Source organism: Suillus fuscotomentosus (genome assembly GCF_016647785.1).
Source record: "Suillus fuscotomentosus strain FC203 chromosome Unknown F5891scaffold_44, whole genome shotgun sequence".
Lineage (NCBI taxonomy): Eukaryota > Fungi > Basidiomycota > Agaricomycetes > Boletales > Suillaceae > Suillus > Suillus fuscotomentosus.
Window position 1 is genome coordinate 64,316 of NW_024539556.1, and position 17,471 is coordinate 81,786.

General features: G+C 47.9%; 8 protein-coding genes across 8 annotated transcripts; 6 read left to right on the forward strand and 2 right to left on the reverse strand.

Annotated features, from left to right (window-relative positions):
- Positions 1–37: 37 nt before the first annotated feature.
- F5891DRAFT_1129826 (lysophospholipase) lies at positions 38–2,131 on the forward strand (the record flags this gene model as incomplete). Its single annotated transcript, XM_041364446.1, has 6 exons — positions 38–849; positions 899–1,032; positions 1,086–1,237; positions 1,291–1,536; positions 1,588–1,629; positions 1,679–2,131. 6 exons carry the CDS (start codon positions 38–40, stop codon positions 2,129–2,131), a joined length of 1,839 nt encoding a protein of 612 aa, XP_041223235.1.
- A 1,503-nt stretch (positions 2,132–3,634) lies between these two features.
- On the forward strand, positions 3,635–5,649 carry F5891DRAFT_956834 (cytochrome P450; the record flags this gene model as incomplete). Its single annotated transcript, XM_041375431.1, has 9 exons — positions 3,635–3,993; positions 4,043–4,060; positions 4,115–4,238; positions 4,291–4,473; positions 4,521–4,616; positions 4,677–4,837; positions 4,895–5,076; positions 5,129–5,532; positions 5,593–5,649. The coding sequence occupies 9 exons, from the start codon at positions 3,635–3,637 to the stop codon at positions 5,647–5,649; spliced, it is 1,584 nt and encodes a 527-aa protein (XP_041223236.1).
- Positions 5,650–6,926: 1,277 nt separating this feature from the next.
- F5891DRAFT_1129828 (amino acid permease-domain-containing protein) lies at positions 6,927–9,527 on the forward strand (the record flags this gene model as incomplete). Its single annotated transcript, XM_041364447.1, has 12 exons — positions 6,927–7,101; positions 7,169–7,215; positions 7,277–7,359; positions 7,413–7,501; positions 7,737–7,771; positions 7,829–7,919; positions 7,973–8,079; positions 8,133–8,394; positions 8,450–8,672; positions 8,734–9,028; positions 9,081–9,284; positions 9,432–9,527. The coding sequence occupies 12 exons, from the start codon at positions 6,927–6,929 to the stop codon at positions 9,525–9,527; spliced, it is 1,707 nt and encodes a 568-aa protein (XP_041223237.1).
- A 94-nt stretch (positions 9,528–9,621) lies between these two features.
- On the reverse strand, positions 9,622–10,310 carry F5891DRAFT_1046922 (uncharacterized protein). Its single transcript, XM_041362328.1, has 2 exons — positions 9,928–10,310; positions 9,622–9,874 (listed from the first exon to the last, which is right to left on the reverse strand). The coding sequence occupies exons 1-2, from the start codon at positions 10,260–10,262 to the stop codon at positions 9,736–9,738; spliced, it is 474 nt and encodes a 157-aa protein (XP_041223238.1). The 5' UTR covers positions 10,263–10,310; the 3' UTR covers positions 9,622–9,735.
- Positions 10,311–10,760: 450 nt separating this feature from the next.
- Positions 10,761–12,492, reverse strand: F5891DRAFT_1046925 (uncharacterized protein). The gene is made up of 5 exons (XM_041362329.1): positions 12,407–12,492; positions 12,271–12,333; positions 11,832–12,213; positions 10,943–11,775; positions 10,761–10,886 (listed from the first exon to the last, which is right to left on the reverse strand). Exons 2-4 carry the CDS (start codon positions 12,320–12,322, stop codon positions 10,968–10,970), a joined length of 1,242 nt encoding a protein of 413 aa, XP_041223239.1. The 5' UTR covers positions 12,323–12,333; positions 12,407–12,492; the 3' UTR covers positions 10,761–10,886; positions 10,943–10,967.
- Positions 12,493–12,549: 57 nt separating this feature from the next.
- On the forward strand, positions 12,550–14,259 carry F5891DRAFT_1046928 (uncharacterized protein). The gene is made up of 3 exons (XM_041362330.1): positions 12,550–13,340; positions 13,401–13,568; positions 13,616–14,259. Exons 1-3 carry the CDS (start codon positions 12,761–12,763, stop codon positions 13,822–13,824), a joined length of 957 nt encoding a protein of 318 aa, XP_041223240.1. The 5' UTR covers positions 12,550–12,760; the 3' UTR covers positions 13,825–14,259.
- Positions 14,260–15,102: 843 nt separating this feature from the next.
- Positions 15,103–16,260, forward strand: F5891DRAFT_513609 (uncharacterized protein). Its single transcript, XM_041372096.1, has 4 exons — positions 15,103–15,369; positions 15,424–15,513; positions 15,569–16,013; positions 16,077–16,260. The coding sequence occupies exons 2-3, from the start codon at positions 15,426–15,428 to the stop codon at positions 15,985–15,987; spliced, it is 507 nt and encodes a 168-aa protein (XP_041223241.1). The 5' UTR covers positions 15,103–15,369; positions 15,424–15,425; the 3' UTR covers positions 15,988–16,013; positions 16,077–16,260.
- A 415-nt stretch (positions 16,261–16,675) lies between these two features.
- F5891DRAFT_982406 (uncharacterized protein) lies at positions 16,676–17,218 on the forward strand (the record flags this gene model as incomplete). Its single annotated transcript, XM_041377209.1, has 3 exons — positions 16,676–16,856; positions 16,882–17,093; positions 17,153–17,218. The coding sequence occupies 3 exons, from the start codon at positions 16,676–16,678 to the stop codon at positions 17,216–17,218; spliced, it is 459 nt and encodes a 152-aa protein (XP_041223242.1).
- Positions 17,219–17,471: the final 253 nt, after the last annotated feature.

Below are 17,471 nucleotides of genomic sequence, written 5' to 3' on the forward strand. Positions count from 1 at the left end.
CGACGAAAACCCGCATTCCCTAGTCGCGTATCCAACCATGCTGCGAAATCGCTTTGCTATCTTGCTTGCCCTTTTATCATGGCTAAACACATTCGCCATGGCTCAGACCGTGGCATCTCAGGCGTACACACCTATTGCTGCGCGATGTCCTGCAGGCTTCAACCTGGTGCGGATGGCTGGTACTCCTGGGAATCAGACCCTCAGTTCGTCTGAAGCCTGCTACGTTCAAAATCGCAAGGCCAATGTCCTTCCGCGGGCCTGGAAAACTTACCTATCAAATGTCTTATCTACCAATCCTTTTCTCCCTGATTACGTCTCAAGAATTCTGTCGGGCGCTAGTTCCGAGATCCCAACTCTAGGTATTGCAACGAGTGGAGGAGGGTACAGGGCTGCAATCTTTGGTGCAGGAGTGTTGAATGCACTGGATGCGCGGAATTCATCTTCCGACGCCGCTGGAACAGGCGGGTTGCTCCAGGCAGCAACCTATCTGTCAGGATTGTCAGGCTCATCGTGGTTCATCACATCCCTTGCTCAAGCCAATTTCCCTACCATGCAAGAACTCATCTTTGGACCTGCTAGTCCCACAATGTCCAACAGTTCGTGGGGAGGATGGAACGCTGACTATGATATTATGACGCCAAGCACGAACTCCGTCACAGATACACAATATTATACGAACCTTGCAGATGAGTTGCTCGGAAAGTACGACGCTGGTTATGTAGTGACATTTGCGGACTACTGGGGGCGTATGCTAGCCAGACATTTTGCCAATGGTACTTTCTCGTCTAATATCTTTAACGAGTCGTACACCCATGGAGCTGGTATATTGTGGTCTGCTGTTGCAAATACGTGAGTTCGCTCCCATTCTGGCGAGTTCGTTGGCTGATCTTGGTTCAAGGACTTCATTCGCATCCTATTCAATACCATTCCCAATTGTGACCGCAGACCTTCAAGCTCCGGGTCAGAACTCATCGGAGATAATTGCTGAAGACTACATCCCCTTAACTAATCCCATAATTGAGTTCAATGTCTGTGAGTAAAAAGTCACAGTTTTGTGTTCCTGGGCCCTGAACGTATCTGAATAGTTGAAACGGGTTCTTTTGACCCGCAGCTTTCTGCATTCGTGCCAACCAAATATTTAGGAACGACAAATAACAGTATCTGTGTCACCAACTATGATCAATCTGCGTTTATTGCTGGGTCATCTTCTGAGCTATTTAATGAGGCCAATTTCACTGTGAGTTCCGTTGTGTTCTCTTATCGTTCATGCACGTCTGAACTAGCTGGCAGGATACCCTCAATTCAGAGTTTGGGCCCATTTTAGCTCTTATGGCGGATCTTATGCCCGAACCCCAGGTTGAATACGACGTTGCTTCTTGGCCAAATCCATTCTATGGTGTTGCACCGGACACCTTTATTGATTCGACGCAAACGAACCTGAATATGGTGGACGGTGGTGAAGATGGTGAAGTTATCCCGCTGCAACCCCTCCTGGTGAAGGCACGTGGTATCGATGTCATTTTCGCTATTGATGCAGTAAGTAGTCTTCTTAAAAACATGGCGATCTTCAATTGATCTTCAATTCAGACCGATGATATTAACGACTTCGCGGATGGCAGCTCTTTGATTGTGAGCATATGAGATTATCGAATAACTTTCGCATCTGAATCCTTGTTAGGCCACACAAAATCGCACTTCACTTTATCCCTCTGCTTACTCATTCCCCCCTGTTCCCACCTCTATGGGAGAATATACCGCACAAAACCTGACTACGCGCCCGACGTTTTTTGGATGCAACACGACCAGTTTGAACACAAGCACCCCGCTTCTCATATACCTTGCTAATGGTGGTCCACCCGACGGCGAAGCTCCCGTCACCAACACCTCGACGTCTCAAACTTCCTATTCGTCATCGGAGATTCAGGCAATGCTTAGCCAGACCTTTGTCATCACGACCCAGGGGTATCCAGAAAATGGAGCAATGAAGGATCCGGATTGGCCGTCATGTCTCGCATGCGCTGTCGTCGACCGTGCAAGGGAGCGAGCAGGAGTGGCAAGAAGTGGCATTTGCTCTACCTGCATGGACAGGTACTGCTGGGATGGAGACACGCTCACAACTGCTGCATCCTAGAGCGGTGTCATGGTATAGGCTACGCATTCGGACAGCTTAGCGCTTTCGAGGTGATTCGGCTATTGTGTCATGCTCATGATGTGAAATCAATTTGTGCAGGCGGACATAGTCTGAGTTTTCATTGTCAGGACTGATTTATTGACAATGAATGCTTTTGGTTACTGTTGGCTGTTAACGAAATGGACGCGATCATTGGCATGACGTTTGCTTTTGCTGGTTTGGGGGATACGGCGGTGTCGGGCCCTACTGATCATTTTTGATTCAGCGATGGCGGATCCACGTCACAGGCGTCAGATACGATGACCACTAGCCAGAATTTCAAACGTGCGGCTACTAACTAGACCTGCGGTGTCGATGCTGACAGGAGCGCGAAGCCGAGCTGTCATTGTTAGGCAAGAATAGGTAGAACCTTACATTCATGCAGACGAATTTGTGATCCTCCAATCCACTGAAAGGCCTCCTGTCCTCAGTTGTCATTATAAGTTGAACTGCTTGTACTCTCTTGAGCGAATATGATCCGGGGTTGCGGCCTTCGCCAAGCTCCAGACGGAAAAGGCAACCACGTGTTGTTTAAAAACTCCGCGAGCTGTCGATAGAGGGTACTGAGTGTTGCGCATCGGCCTCACCCCGCTCGTCCTCGTGCTGCTTTCTCTTCCAACCTCTCGTTATATGGCACAAGCGATGCTTCCTGTACTAAGGACGATGCAAATTTCCCCGGATGGATAGATTGACTTAGATGAATCCCAGAATTAAAACCAGTTGTCCTCGGAATCAGTCCTCATGGCAAACGAATCGCTGACGTTTAACGGCGTGGTCTGGTTTACTGGTCCGATACGGTGTCGTCTGCGTTCTACTGTTGCCTTTGATACGTGATGTCATCCTGTTGATGACGGATACTAGCTTTCTGTTCTGCCAACCTGATCATTTGATCTGTTCAAATCATTGTAGTGGCGCCTGCTATGCCAATAGCCCGGAACATGATGCAATGCATAGCAGCCTACTCTTCAAGGGGATTCCATCACTTGCTAGAGAAGTTGCCATTTACTGTGATCGTCAGGTCCTTCCACAGTCCTCGTTTCTTGTCGAGTTATGAGGTCTTCCGTATCGTTGGTCTTGGATGTATGTACTGGCACGTATTATCATCTTCAATTTGTTCCCAGAGCGACTGTTACTAATGAAAATTCCGTCTCGTAGCCAAAGCGAGTGTCACGGAGGCGAGGGGGCCAGAAGAGGAATATGGTATCCCGGAAGTAGATTACCTGCGAGTCCATTTTGGGATGGAGGAATTGACGTCCAACCGCCACGGCGACATTCCATTGACCAAGTGTGACCGCGATTTGGATATGTTTTAGTCACACTTTATGGATGGTATATATACCAGCTACACTCTGAATTCCTCATAGGCGTCCTCTCTTTTCGTTCCCCCTCTATCACTTGTGTCCGCCGACGACGCAGGCCTCTTTTTTGTTGTCTTTGTTGGATTTCCCATTTGCTACACCCACCATGGACTTCACCGCTACCGCTGCGTTTCCCATCTCAGTTTCTTGGATAACCCACAACATCGCTCTCGCCGCTCTTTCTCTTTCTCTGGTTTACCTTGTCTCTCGCGCTATATACGACCTCTTTCTTTCCCCGCTCAGCTCGATACCTGGTCCTTGGTTTGCCGCCGTCTCTAACTTTTGGATTACAACACACGTCTTGCGCCTCCAACAATGCAAGACCAATCACCGCCTTTTCGAGAAATATGGCCCTGTCGTTCGAATCGGTCCAAACAAGGTCATCTTCAAAGATCTGACATCCATGAGAAGCGTCTACTCCGTCTACAAATTCGACAAAAGCACCTTCTATAAGAGTCTTTTAACGTGCGTTTGTCTTGTATTTGACACGATTTTAGCTCACGAGTCCATTTAGCAATGAGAATGATCATGCGTGAGTATACATTGCAATCCGCTGAATGCGCATATATGCTGATTTTCTGACTAGTATGACAACATTGGACCATGCGGGACATGTCACAAGACGAAAGGGCTATGCTCCTCACTATGCCCCGGTCAATCTCGCTCTTTTTCAGCCCGAGGCGCATGATTATACCCTCGAGCTTATTTCGGTATGCCCCTGGAAATGAGCATGACGTTTCCCTTTTAATGCGCCTATCCCAGGTTCTAGAACATATCGGAGGCAAACATTCTTTGGATTGTCTTGCATTGTTCCGCCATTATATGGTTGACGTTATTATTGCGTCTTCCCATGGCTACCGACAGGGTGCTCTCAGTAAATGGATTGCGGGTGTGGAGGATTCTATGGCCACTGCGATCGCGGATTTCCCAAAGCGAGGCATTATCGTAAGGCGATCGACCTTGCATCAAAATTAGACTGACAGGGGTTGCAGAGAAGCGTGGTACCCCCTTGGGTGTGGGATATGATCTGCCGTATCCCCAACAACCGGTGGCGCCAGATGTGCGATTCTGATAAGATTATGGGCGAGGTTGTTCCCTCTCCGTACCTTCAATGCGGTCAATGAAGCTGATTCTCGTCTCTTCTCAAGTTCGTTGGTGCACGCGTATACGAGATGCGAGCAGAGTTAAATGCAGGAAAACTTGGTGAATCTGAGAAGATTCCGATGTTACGACGCCTTCTCCAGCATAAGTATTCCTCTGAACAGGCCATGCCCGACCACGATATCATTTCAGAAATGATGGGACATATGTATGCATCTATCTCTCATTTGACTGTCTATAGCGCGAGCTAAATTGATACCCCTAGGATCGCAGGGTCTGATACTACATCAAACTCGTTGTCCTACTTCTTTTGGGAGCTTAGCCGCAGGCAAGATATCATGATGAAGCTTCAGGCCGAACTGGACCAAGCGATGCCTGATCCGCATGCTATTCCTGATATCACTCTCTTGCAGAAGCTTCCTTACCTGAACGCTTTCGTGAAAGAAGGTCAGGCTGCGCTTCGCTTTAATTTACATCTTCCTCATTACACATGTCATAGGTCTTCGGTTGTACAGCGCCGTACCAAGTATTCTCGAACGCGTCGTTCCATCTTCTACATCCAAAAATGGCGCCATTAATGAAGCTTTTGATCTTATGGGTTATGCACTTCCTCCTGGTACCATCGTTGCCACCCAAGGCTGGTCTATGCACCGCGATGCATCTATCTTCCCTTCTCCGAAGACCTTCCTTCCTGAGCGCTGGCTCGAAAGACCTGGGAACGCTGAACATCTTTTCAAGATGGCACAATTCCTCATGCCATTCGGTACAGGCTCGCGTGTCTGCGGAGGCCAGAATTTGGCGCAGATGATGTTGAGGATCGCGGTGGCTACTGTGGCGAGGAACTTTGATGTTGTGGCTCCTCCTGAGACCAACGAGCGAAGTATGGAAATCAAGGACTCCTTTGTAATTGACTATCTTTGTGATCACTGTCCGAGGACTTGACTCAAGTGCCTTTTTTTGCAGGTTATCTTTCCTGCTTCGATGGAATGCAAACTGACATTCGTCCCACGAGCTCAGTGAGCTCTCCGGCGATTCATCTACCATCACTACGACCCACCACGAGCGTACACGCCTCATAATTTCTCCCCATTCTTCTCCTATTCCTACATTAGTCAATAGAGCTCTTATAATCGACTAATATTCCTCAACGTGGGCTGGCTACCCTGCGAAACCCTCGTCGAACCTGCTTTCGTTGTAGTAGTGTGGATACACTCTTGGTTTTCACGATGCTATGCAATCGTATTACTATGGTATTCGGCTGGCCCCATGTATGTAGCTCAATACCCACTTTGTGTCTCTAGTTTTGGCATCTGATACTAGTGTGGAGTGATGTCCTATCTGACTTTGTTTGTGGAATGGGAACACCAGTCATTCGCCACTTTACATCAGGAGTATGTGATGAATATATCATACTTTGGCAACTTGAGTTAACTTCATTGTCCAGGTTTGGTGCCCGAAGTCCTGGCCGAATATTGGGAAAGTGGTCTTTAAACTACCATTCCAGCGCATTCTGTCACTATATCGTCTACTTAGAACCGACTGCCTCGGAGAGGTGCACGTTAATGGTCGCTCCACTCCCGTATCCAACATCGAGCAACATCATAATTAATCCTTGAAGATTCCTTATGCTGCATCAACGGCTTATGTTCCAAGGCCAAGCCAAGCGTGCAAACTTGTAAATGAATATATAATTAAAAGGTGATTTTAATATGCGTTGCAATTGGTATCTGAAGCTGTGTTTTCTGTGCCCTCAGGATACTAACCTGACGTGGTTCGAAGGCGACGGCGCAATAGAGAAGAATGGTTTGCAAAGTCTAAATTTGAGGTTCAAAACACACTACGACTATCAACTGTATTTAGGTCAAGTGACGAGACGTGGTAGATATCGGGTAGATGCGAAAATAGAAAGGAGCGGTAGCAGAGTGCTCGGCTGATGCAGTGACATATGTCGAGTAGCTATCTGTGATGAGCGTAGTTGGGAGTTTGACAGAAATCCCAATGAATCACTACAGCTGATCGCTTAATGAAACAGATATCGGACGCCGTCCCGTACGCCGCGGGGCTGTTCGGTAGCGCCTACACTGCTCTATCCTTGAGCGCTTTATATATGCGACACTAGTCTGATTCTGGAGTGCTACTTGAAATCCTGGAATCTGTTCAATTTCACCACTCGACACGCAAGACCACCAAGACGGCACAAGACTCTTATATCAATCCAGGTAGTTCCACTCCATTGGCCTGAAATTCGTCGACTAGTACTTATTAGAATCAAGTCAACGGCTCTGAGACGTTTCGCGATGAGCAACATTGAAAAAGATGCAGAACTTCCAGAGGAGGCTCCAGTGGATGACGAAGTTGCATCTAAGGCCTTGCCTAGCAGTGTTTGGAAGAGATTTGTTGTTGGGTCCAGCAACGCGCCTGCTGAGAATGAAACAAAGAGGGTAATGCAAAGCAGGCACCTGATGATGATCGGTGAGTGTTCATTTGAAGCGATGGTCAATAATTTCATGTACTGAAAGCCTTTCTGGAATCTACGTAGCAATCGGAGGGACCATTGGGACGGGTATTTTCTTGAGCGCTGGATCTGTGAGTGCTTTGTTCTCATGTGAGCGCGTCCTTTTGTTGCTACTTTGACTCTTTTGCCAAGGCTATCGCTTTGGCCGGGCCAGGAAGTGCTCTGCTCTCGTATGTTGTTGTTGGGATGTTTGTGTACAGCGTCGTGATCGCTTTGTATGTTTTCAACATCACATCATTATGTTCGAACTGAATGAAACAAATTGAAGGGGCGAAATGTCTGCCATGTTCCCCGTATCAGGCGCTTTCTCCGTCTTTGGAAGTAGATTCGTCTCTCCCGCGCTAGGATTTACGTTGGGTACTGTACTTCCACCTTGATGTCTCCTCGTGCTGACTAGAGGATTTCTGCGAACAGGGTGGAATTACTGGTTTCAGTGGTACTTCTGCTTCCAAGATAAATTGCAGGTCCATTGATCATTCTGACGTTATGCATCCATTTTTGTTCAGGAGTCTTTCAATACGTGAGTATCACTTCTGTCCTATTTCGTTGTTTTGAATAGGTGATTGACGTACTCGTTTGTCATGGTTGTCAGCCAGCGAGCTGACTGCGGCTGCGATCATCCTACAGGTAAGTTGGTTCATGATTTACTATTTCTCGGAAATTGCTGATAAGACGTTTAATCAGTTTTGGGCGCCGCAAGTCCAAGCCTGGGAATGGGCCCTCGTCATTATTGTCCCTGTTTTCTCACTTCAACTGATCCATGTTCGAGCTTACGGCGCGTAGTTGTTGAGCATGTGTGCTAGCTGTCCGAACACTGAACTTCAACAGGAGAGTCTGAGTACTGGTTCGCTCTCGTCAAGGTCCTTATGATCATAGTTTTCATCTTTGTCGGGCTCATCTACGACTGGGGTGGAATAAAAGGACATCCTGGACCCGTAAGCAATGCACGGCGTTCGTCAGCAGTATGGCTACTTATATCCTCTGGAAGGGTTTGTCGAATTTTCAGAACGGCCAAGCTTTCATCGGTGGCTTCCAAAATTTCGCTCAGACTTTCGTTTATGCCTTTTACTCTTTCGGTGGTGTTGAACTGGTGGCAGTTGCCGCGGGAGAGTCCGTTCGACCTCATAAAACCGTCCCTCGGGCTATCAAGGCTACTTTCCTCCGGATAGTCCTTTTCTACATCTTGACCATCCTGACCATCGGACTTTGCATCAACTGGCAAGACCCTACCTTACTCCGTGCAGCAGACGGTGAGTGATGAATCTGGAGCGGAATCCACCGCTCATATCTTCGATTTGCTATCAGAGTCGGATGTGACAGCCTCTCCACTGACTGTGGTGTTCCAGCGTGCTGGGTTTGGTGCTGCTGAACACGTCGTGAATGCTGTCCTCTTGACCGCGGTTTTATCCGCCACAAATTCGTGTTTCTACGCAAGTTCACGCATGCTTCTCTCATTGGCCAGATCTGGTCAGGCCCCTCGCATCTTTGGCTGGGTAGATGGCCGAGGCGTTCCTGTGCCTGCGCTCGTGTGAGTCTGGACCACCGCTTTATGGCCGTAGAACGCAACGCTGACAATATTTTTGATGTAGCATGGCGCTTGCAGTATCATTCATAACATTCCTTACGACAATCTGGGGGGAGGGGGTCGTGTTCACTTGGCTGCTCAATCTCACAGGAATATCAGCCTTGCTTGTGTGGTGCTCAATAGGTCTCATTTCTCTGCGTTTTCGTGCAGCATATCGAGCTCAGGGGCGCTCGTTGTTGGATTTGCCTTATACCCAGCCTTTATTCCCGTTGTTGCCTGCTGGAGTCGTAGTGCTAGCCTTACTGATGTTCATTGCGGAAGGATATTCGGCGGTCAAAGAACAGCCATTGCAAGCCGAGGTATGCGCCACCCTTTGTTGAGATGGCCTTCATCTCACCGCATTCACGCCAGAACGTCATCGCCACATACATCGGTGTTGCCCTTTACGTTGTCCTATACCTCGGCTACGCCATCTACGAGCGATATGGACTTGGAATCCGGCAACATTTCGTGCCGTTGCTTGAGGTAGACTTACAAACTGATGCTGTTTGGAAACCTGGAGAAGGTGCAATGATCCGAGATCATGAAGGCAAGGATGAGGAGGCTGCTGTTGCGGTAACCTCTGGGTGGCGAACTCGGCTATCTCACGCAGCTACACATATTTATTGACTACCCAATAGAAGCTAGGCTTCAAGCCTCCGGAACATCATTACTGCTTGTGTCCGAGCAACGTCAGTTGTTGGCGTGATCGATTGTTTTCAGTACGTTGGAGGCGCCAAAGCTTTCCTTTACAAAGCGAAGCCATCCGCAGGCCATGGCAAAACATCCGCTGTGGGCATCTTGTGGCAAAGCGCCTGAAAAGCGCCATTAGTATGGTCCACCAGGCAGGCTGCCATAACATATGGGTATAAAAGACGAACGTTCTTGACGAGCTTCTCCATTCCATCTCACACCATCGTTTTACTCCGTCTTCGCAAGTAAAATGTGTAGAAGCTCATGGTCGCTCACCTTCTGTATCAAGTGCAGGACCGTGTTCTCAAGGGATAGATACGTCGATGAGGTATGCTCATGGCAGAAGAAAGTCGACAGAGCTCAACAAAAGGGCTCGGTTGAGAATGTCGAGGAGTGGAAGGCGATGTGCAAGGCAAATGGAATGGAGGGACCTGGTCCTTCGGTTTGTTTGTCTGGCTGTGCATACTGTTGATGTAAGGAGATTTTAATTTGACTGGTCGCCCTCGTACTCATGACCGTTTCACAGATACCGTGTATAGCAGCACTAGTGAAGAAGGGGACAGGTATATAATGGGCGACGATGATATGACTGGTTAAGGCAAATGGAACGGAGGGGCCCGGTCCTTCGGTTTGTTTGTCTGGTTGTGCATACTGTTGATGTAAAGAGGTTTTAATTTGACTGGTCGACCTCGTACTCACGACCGCTTCACAGATACCGCGTATAGCAGCACTCGTGAAGAAGGGGACAGGTGTATTTATGGGCGACGATGACATGATTTGTGTTCGAAACTTTACAAATATTCGCATTGTAAACTCAATTGGAAATGCATGTGAGACATAGGCCCAGGAGGCCATGGCCATTGTCCTTTAGTCTCATCGAGATGGGAATGGTTTACATTGCAAGTACAATCCAGCAGCGAGCCACTGATGAATAAGCACAATGCGCCGTGCCAGTGTGGACGGTTCATCGGTCAATGCACATTTCTGCGGTGACTCCTACGCACACCTCCAGTGTAGGCCAGTGGGTCTTTTGGCATGCACGCTAGTTTGAGGTATAAGTACAATACGATCACCACGCCACCACAAACATAGGTGAAAGAACCCTTCAGTGCTCACCCAAACACGCCACCATCCTTGTCATGTGCGAAATCATAGAGGCCCAATACGTCTATGTTTGCCCATGCAAGCGCATGGCTGGGCCTGTTAAGACTCAGGTCACCAAATGCGAGGCGAGGAGAGGAAAAGAGCGAGTCTGGAAAAACTGGGATGCTGCTGGGCGGCGTGGCCAGGAACCAGCAATAACATGCACGAGCATGTCTGTGGAAAGAAAGCTGCCGTTTCATTTGCCTTGTCGGGATTGTTTTGAACGCTATTTCCGAAGGTAGATGTCGTCACATTCCTCACTATCGATGCTGATATTTCTTCCCAGATGAGCATGTTATTTTGAATGTGACCGGAGCCCATTCAAAAGCATATTCGTACCATCTGAGAAATAAAATTTTGAGCTGTAGCACTAGAGCAGGACTCGAGGCGAAACTTACACATACTTGAATACATACGGTCATTTCACGGGGCCTCGTAGAGCACCTTTGCGAGCATTCCCATCATCTTAAGATATGCAGACGCCGACGCTGAGGCACCTTTTCCAATAGCCCCGACAAAGTTCGCCAACTTCCCCTTCTCGAATCCTAACTGATAGTCTGACGAATACTTGGCAACAGTTGTGTCCTTGATTCCCGTCAGCTTACTCAATTCGTTGCGGAACTTGAGCGAGCCAGGCTCATACTTCTTTCCTTCGACAAGGGCCACGTATAGTCCTACAAACGTTTGAGGGCGCCCGTTCGCAACGAGGAGCTCTGGATAAGTGAAGTACCGATACAGTTTGCCGACGAAGACAACTCGTGGATGTGTGGGGCTGGTTTTTGTTTCCGGGTTAGAAAGATCGAGTCCAATGCGTGGAGAACGGAACACGGGCGAGGCCGCAAGGCTCGATGCAGGTCGCTTGCGCAAGTACATGTAAACGCTCCTCGGTTGGCTCGGGGCTGAAAGGGCAGCAATGTCCCCTTGCCATTTAACAGACACAAGCTCGCTGATGTTCGAAGCATTGCATGCGCGCAGAATCTCATCGACGAGGAGTGAGGGCCCTGAGATGACCTTTTGGTCGTGAAATCGACGTATGGTGCGTAGAAGAGCGCCACCCCGCAATATTCCCAATGTGGTGCAAGACTCCGCGCTAGAAGACGTTGGCGTGCATACTGGGCCACCAAATGTCAAATCAAGGCCCTTACGTGTACCGCCCCGATAACCTCCTGCTACAGTTGCAACAAGATTGGCTTGCGATGAGTTTGAGCGTTTCGGTGCACGATGAAAATACCTGTGAGAGCCAATTTGAACTATTTCTTATACGAAAACTCGAGAGTCAGTTCTCACCACTGCCCGCTGCGCTCTTGCTCTGTACTTCCATGAGTGAATGGGTCCTCGTGATAGCCTGACTTCTGGAGGTAAAATTCTAGTTCAAGGATTTCATAGTCCGTTTGAGAGCTGCCATGAATGACTGAAAGATAATATTGGGATAATAGAGCGCTTGAAATCGAGTCAAACCGAGCTGATATGTCATCCTGAGAGCATAACGAAGTTAGGTCAAGTAAAGAGTTGATGGTATCTCCGTGGGCGTCGGGCAGTGCTGGACATAAAGCTTTTGAACAAGGATCTGCAAGTTCGGTATCTTTTTCAACAGCGCTGCTAATTCCAACGGAAGATGAAGGTTGATCAATCTGCTTGGGAATTTTCGTCCGGTGAGTTGGTATCTGCTCTAACAATGATGTGAGAACTGTGAGCGTACAACGCGTGTGTGGAATTTCGTGCTGACCATCATCAGGATCTTGGTCCTCCCTCGCTCGCTTCAAGTCACCATTCACCATCAATACTTCCTCTGGCAGAAAACCAGCAATGAGGCGTCCCATAGGTCAGTGAAACTGAGTCTTCGAGGGCAAGTGCGTACTCACAAAACGCTGGGACTATCGACGTTGTGATGGAAGGACGTAACTTGCTTAAGTCGCATGTAGCAGTAGAACAGGTTGGACATAATGATGTATGTGATTATAAAGTACAAATATTATTTTTGAATTCATTCCATCGCTTCCTCGGACCCCGGGCCAGGCTACTTTGTGGTGTCTCTCACCCGCGCCGCTCGTCACATTTGTCGTCCGACACCCAAAAGCCATTACTCTTTGCAAGTTGGCTCACGAACACGCCTCGTACCATGCCACTCAACCGATATTCTGACTCATTATCAACATGTACCCTTTACGCCAGAAGCGGAGGCCCATGGAAGATGAAACGAAGCCCGTTCCTAAAAAATGTGCCTCGGACCACACAGTACTTGTACTCTAAAGCACGCCCATTTGACAGTACCCTATGGGGTCTCGTGGGATGCTTGGCACGACGCCCCTATTCTATTGTATTACCATCCCCTTCGCATCACTCACCCCACCATGATGGCTACGAAATCTGGTGATAGCAAGTCCATTACTGGCTCACCTCCCTCGTACAACACAATTTATAACATCCAAGTCAAATGCAGACAACCATCCGTATTCTCCTTTTTATCAGTCAAGCAGAGACGTGCCACCGCTCTATCTCGCATTCGTGATCTTGTCTCCCCCACATATGTCGCCCCTTCCTCCATTGAATCGATCGTCAATGCATATGTTCATGATCTCACAGCTGCAGAGCTCTCCGACCTTCTGCAAACACCCAATATCGAGGGTCACACGGCGCTATATTGGGCAATTGTGAATCACCAGCGAGAAGTATTCTCGGCGTTTATTGAATTCATTTCCAAAATTTCATTCAAATGCTCTTCCGACCTACGTCTTGCGTGCATGCAAACTAGCGACCAAGCATCATTTTCGCAGCTGAATTTTCAAAATACTAATAGTAAGTCCTTTGCAATGCCCAATCGAGAATGTTTGTATTGATGTATAATGCACTCATCAGCCAAGGACGAGTCTTTAAGACGATTTCTGGGTTGTCCACCAGATGAGATTGAAGTACATCATGGGGGAGAACTGGACGACCACCAGTTCGTTGCTTCCTTCCGTATCAGGATGTTCCAGAAACGTCTACGCGCTACACGAGAATTAAATTATGATTTTGTTGCGCGAGGTATAGATTCACATTTTTTGGTTTGTACGCTCAGCCATCTCCTGCAGGACGTATATGGTGTTTCCGCTTTTATATGGGGAAGAAGGGGAGATGGGTCGCTGGCTTTTGTCTCTCTTCGCCTAGTCTTCCAGCTTCTCCACGTCCTTCACTTCTGTTAGAAACAGAAAACGGGGAACCTGGCCGTGAAACACCGCCTAAAAGGGTGTACAAGGAGGTAGGAACAAAATTCACGGAAACGCTCGTGTCGGAGGAGTAAGTTTAAATCTGCCTTGACACATTCGAATCTGAGGTACTGATACATTTATAATTCCCATGCAACTATTTGTTGTTCCTCCGTTGGCTATGCAGATACATCGGCGATGTAGACGGCGAGCGTTTTTTTAACATAAGTTGGTGGTTGGATGATCACTGGGTGACGTACGAGTAAGTCTTGTTTCCTCAACTCGGTTCTTGCAACAGTGATGCAGCAAGCGACATATCTTGCCACTCGTCTCCTTTGACGAATTCAACTGACTGTTTTATCGCAGCAATTCCACAGATGTAGACTACGATAACACACTACATGCAAAGCTGGAGATCACACTCAAAGAGTAGCTCGTCATAACATTTATCGGCTCACAAAATGGTAGATAATATATCATTCATGATGCATCTGGGACTGCAGAGCGAATCTTTACACCATTTGCACGTCGCTTTTGCGAGCGCATAAATTGGAAAGTATTGGAGATGGTCTGATACTCTGAATGAACCTCAGTGTCTTCAGTCTTGACATTTAAAGTAGTATCTCGAAGCCTTCAAGACTGTCTATGGCCAACACAGGGCGCCGGAGATTCTGATAATTGTTCTGGATGACCGCTAGCTAGTCAGTGCAAGTGAGAGTTTAGCGATTTGGAATATACACTGTTTGAACGACGGAGTCCAGCCGAGGGCGGAGTGTGAAATGACACGGCACGAGAAGGTATGTCATTTCGAAGACCAACACTAATTTATCAGAGACTAGAGTACTCTCTCAAGCTCGACGCCAATATCATTCATCTGATTCTCAACCGTTCTATGCCATCGAACCCAAAAGTTACGGCGCTGCCTTATTATTGTCAAAGTCGCAGAGACGACAGCTAACGACTATGTAGCAGATTCGATCCCGATAAGCCAGTATATCTCGCCACTATGCATACCTTCTACATTGTTGAAGGCTGGCAGAACCATCAAAATGATCATGAACCATGCCCTTCTCCAACGTCCGGGTTTTCCTCGACGCTTTTGACCCATCCGTATTTGATATCGCATGGGTCGCATCATGGGTATCTTTGCATCGTATGAAGCACTCTAACGTGATTTGTGATCTTATTTTTTCTTCTTGCAACTTCAGATAAACGAAGCTACTAATAAGTGCCACTCACCTTCGAGTTCGAACATTACGAGAGCGCATGACAGATCCTAATGTTGGACTTTTTCATCCAGTACCATCTTCAACCAGAGCACCTGGAAGTTCCCGAGCTTGAGGTTCGTACCATCCCTATTTGTGATCTCACCCAACTTCACTAGGGATGTCCATGGTGAGCTGTAACTATTTTGAGTCTACTCGCTGGTTCGTTGTCATATCTGATTAGGCTGTTGTGTCTTCCCGTCAGAACCTAGTCGAAGCAATCGTTACAGCAAGAGAAGGAACTTGAAGTTCATACCAGCCACTGGAGGCCGAACCGAAATTATAACATAGAAGAACTTCTGGCTACTCGGAACCGTGATTATCGTCGCCATATTTTGACCTGGGCTCTTACGATACGTCTGCATGTGGTTGAAGGTATAAAAATCTCGCAACTCTCTGACATCTAATGACCATTCCTCTCAATTACAGTCATGCAGCCCTCACTTGTCTTCAAGACACTCCTTTCCTTTATTGTTATTGCGGCAGCATATCCCACACCATCGGTGATGGAACTTTCTTGTAAGAACTTATACCGAACTCTAGTTGATGGGTGTGGGATTGATATGCAATGCAGCTTTGGCTAAGCGTGAGGGGCTTGGCTCTAACCTCGTTGGTTATTTGGACGCTAGGTCCCCCAACGATGTTAATCAACCTAGCATGCCCGGCGGCCCTCCCAATAGCGACATCGACTACTTGAACACTCGGGCCCCCGATGATAGTCGCTCCAGCATTCCTTCCAACACTCCTTCCACCGACCCTTCCACCACTTCTGGTGATTCTAACGACCCCAATCACACCAGTCATTCCAGCAACACTGCTAATAGCAACGCTGAGTACTTGAGCGTTCGGGCTCCTGACGACAATACTAGTCACTCCAGCAATTCTGCCAGTAGTGACGCTGACTATTTGAGCGTTCGGGCCCCCGACGTTAGCAACACCAGCAACCCTTCTAACACTTCTAATAGCAACGGCGATCAGAGCGATGGCGACTAGGATTGGATCGTGGAGTAACCATAGAGGTACGGTCTGCCTTTTCATTTCTATCGCTGTCCCAATGGTGACTCATTGTTTTTCGTACTTAGGACAAAAGAGGGTTCGTGATGATACAACGTGGTCGGCATCACGGTTTATCTGTTCTATATATCTATTTTATATCCACAATACCCATTTCTACTCACATCACTCTACCTTTCTACTCCCAGTACGATATTGGTTCCACTCAGTCTTTCAAACTAAGTCTGAGGGGAGCATATTTACTACCATGTCTGCACACACCTACACGACGACAACATGGGGTCTCACTTTTTCTGGTTGTGCGGTAACTCTGAATGTAGTACTGCCAATAGTTGAACCCCATATCCTCTCACTCATCCAGATTCCGCTAATATGCTGAGTATCGATATGGCTGCGCACTGGCAGCCGCCAATTATGTAGCCCAAGCGCTTCAATAGACGTCCACCCAACTCCCTATCGTTTTCATTCGCTCATCCAGGCCATGTCGTTCCTACAATAGTAAGGCACTGTGGCATCAGGGACGGAGGCAAGCGCATTGAATCTGCACTCACTATTCTTGACGAATCCTCGTTGGATACTCTCAGGTAAGTTGCCACTCTGGGTAGGGCCCGCATGATTATTGCTGACGCGATTGGCAGTGGGACCGGGTGTCGATGAGTTCCCCAGTATGTCCAATGATATGTTTTGGGATTCAGATGCGAACATTTCCTTCAACACGGGCGTGTCGAATCTCGACGATGGAGTTGGACTGAGGGAAAGAGGTAGAAGTTGGTATTCCAACATTAATATTCAAGTCGAGTCTCCACGTTCGCATTGGGATCCAGGCCAGTTCTACCACACTCAGGCTGGTGTGTTCCCCCCCCCCCCTCCAAGATTATGTCGCTCACCCGGAATTACTCCGCCTACCCATTACCCACATTCGCAGTCACAACATCTTCGGCGGCTGCGAGATGAATCTCATCAAGCCGTGCAGCTTCTCCATCAACAAACTAACTGCAAATACCCCGACCATGACTGTGGACTATGGCGGACTGTACCATTCACAGAGCCCTGAAGGGTTGTTCATGTGCACATCTGGTCTTAAGGTCTGTCCTGTCCTGTCCTGTCCTGTCCTGTCCTGTCATACTACTGATTTCCTAACGAGAACTCCAAACTCACAAATGCATCGCTAGATTATCATCTCACGAAATTCGATACCAAGTCTTCATAAAGACGTTCGTGCTCACACTCCTGACGTCCACGAGTCTTCAGTTCGAATTATGGAACGTGATGCCCTATCAGCGATCTCCGACTGTACTAACGAGCGTCGACGATCCTAAGCTTAGCAGGACCTCGGACACTACTTATACAGCTCCAGATATCATGAATTCCTGCATTTTGAACCAGTTCTCGCAATACAGAACCTCGCACGAGCCTGACAGTCGAGTTACCATAGTCAATTTCAGGAGGGTTGTCCTCACTTT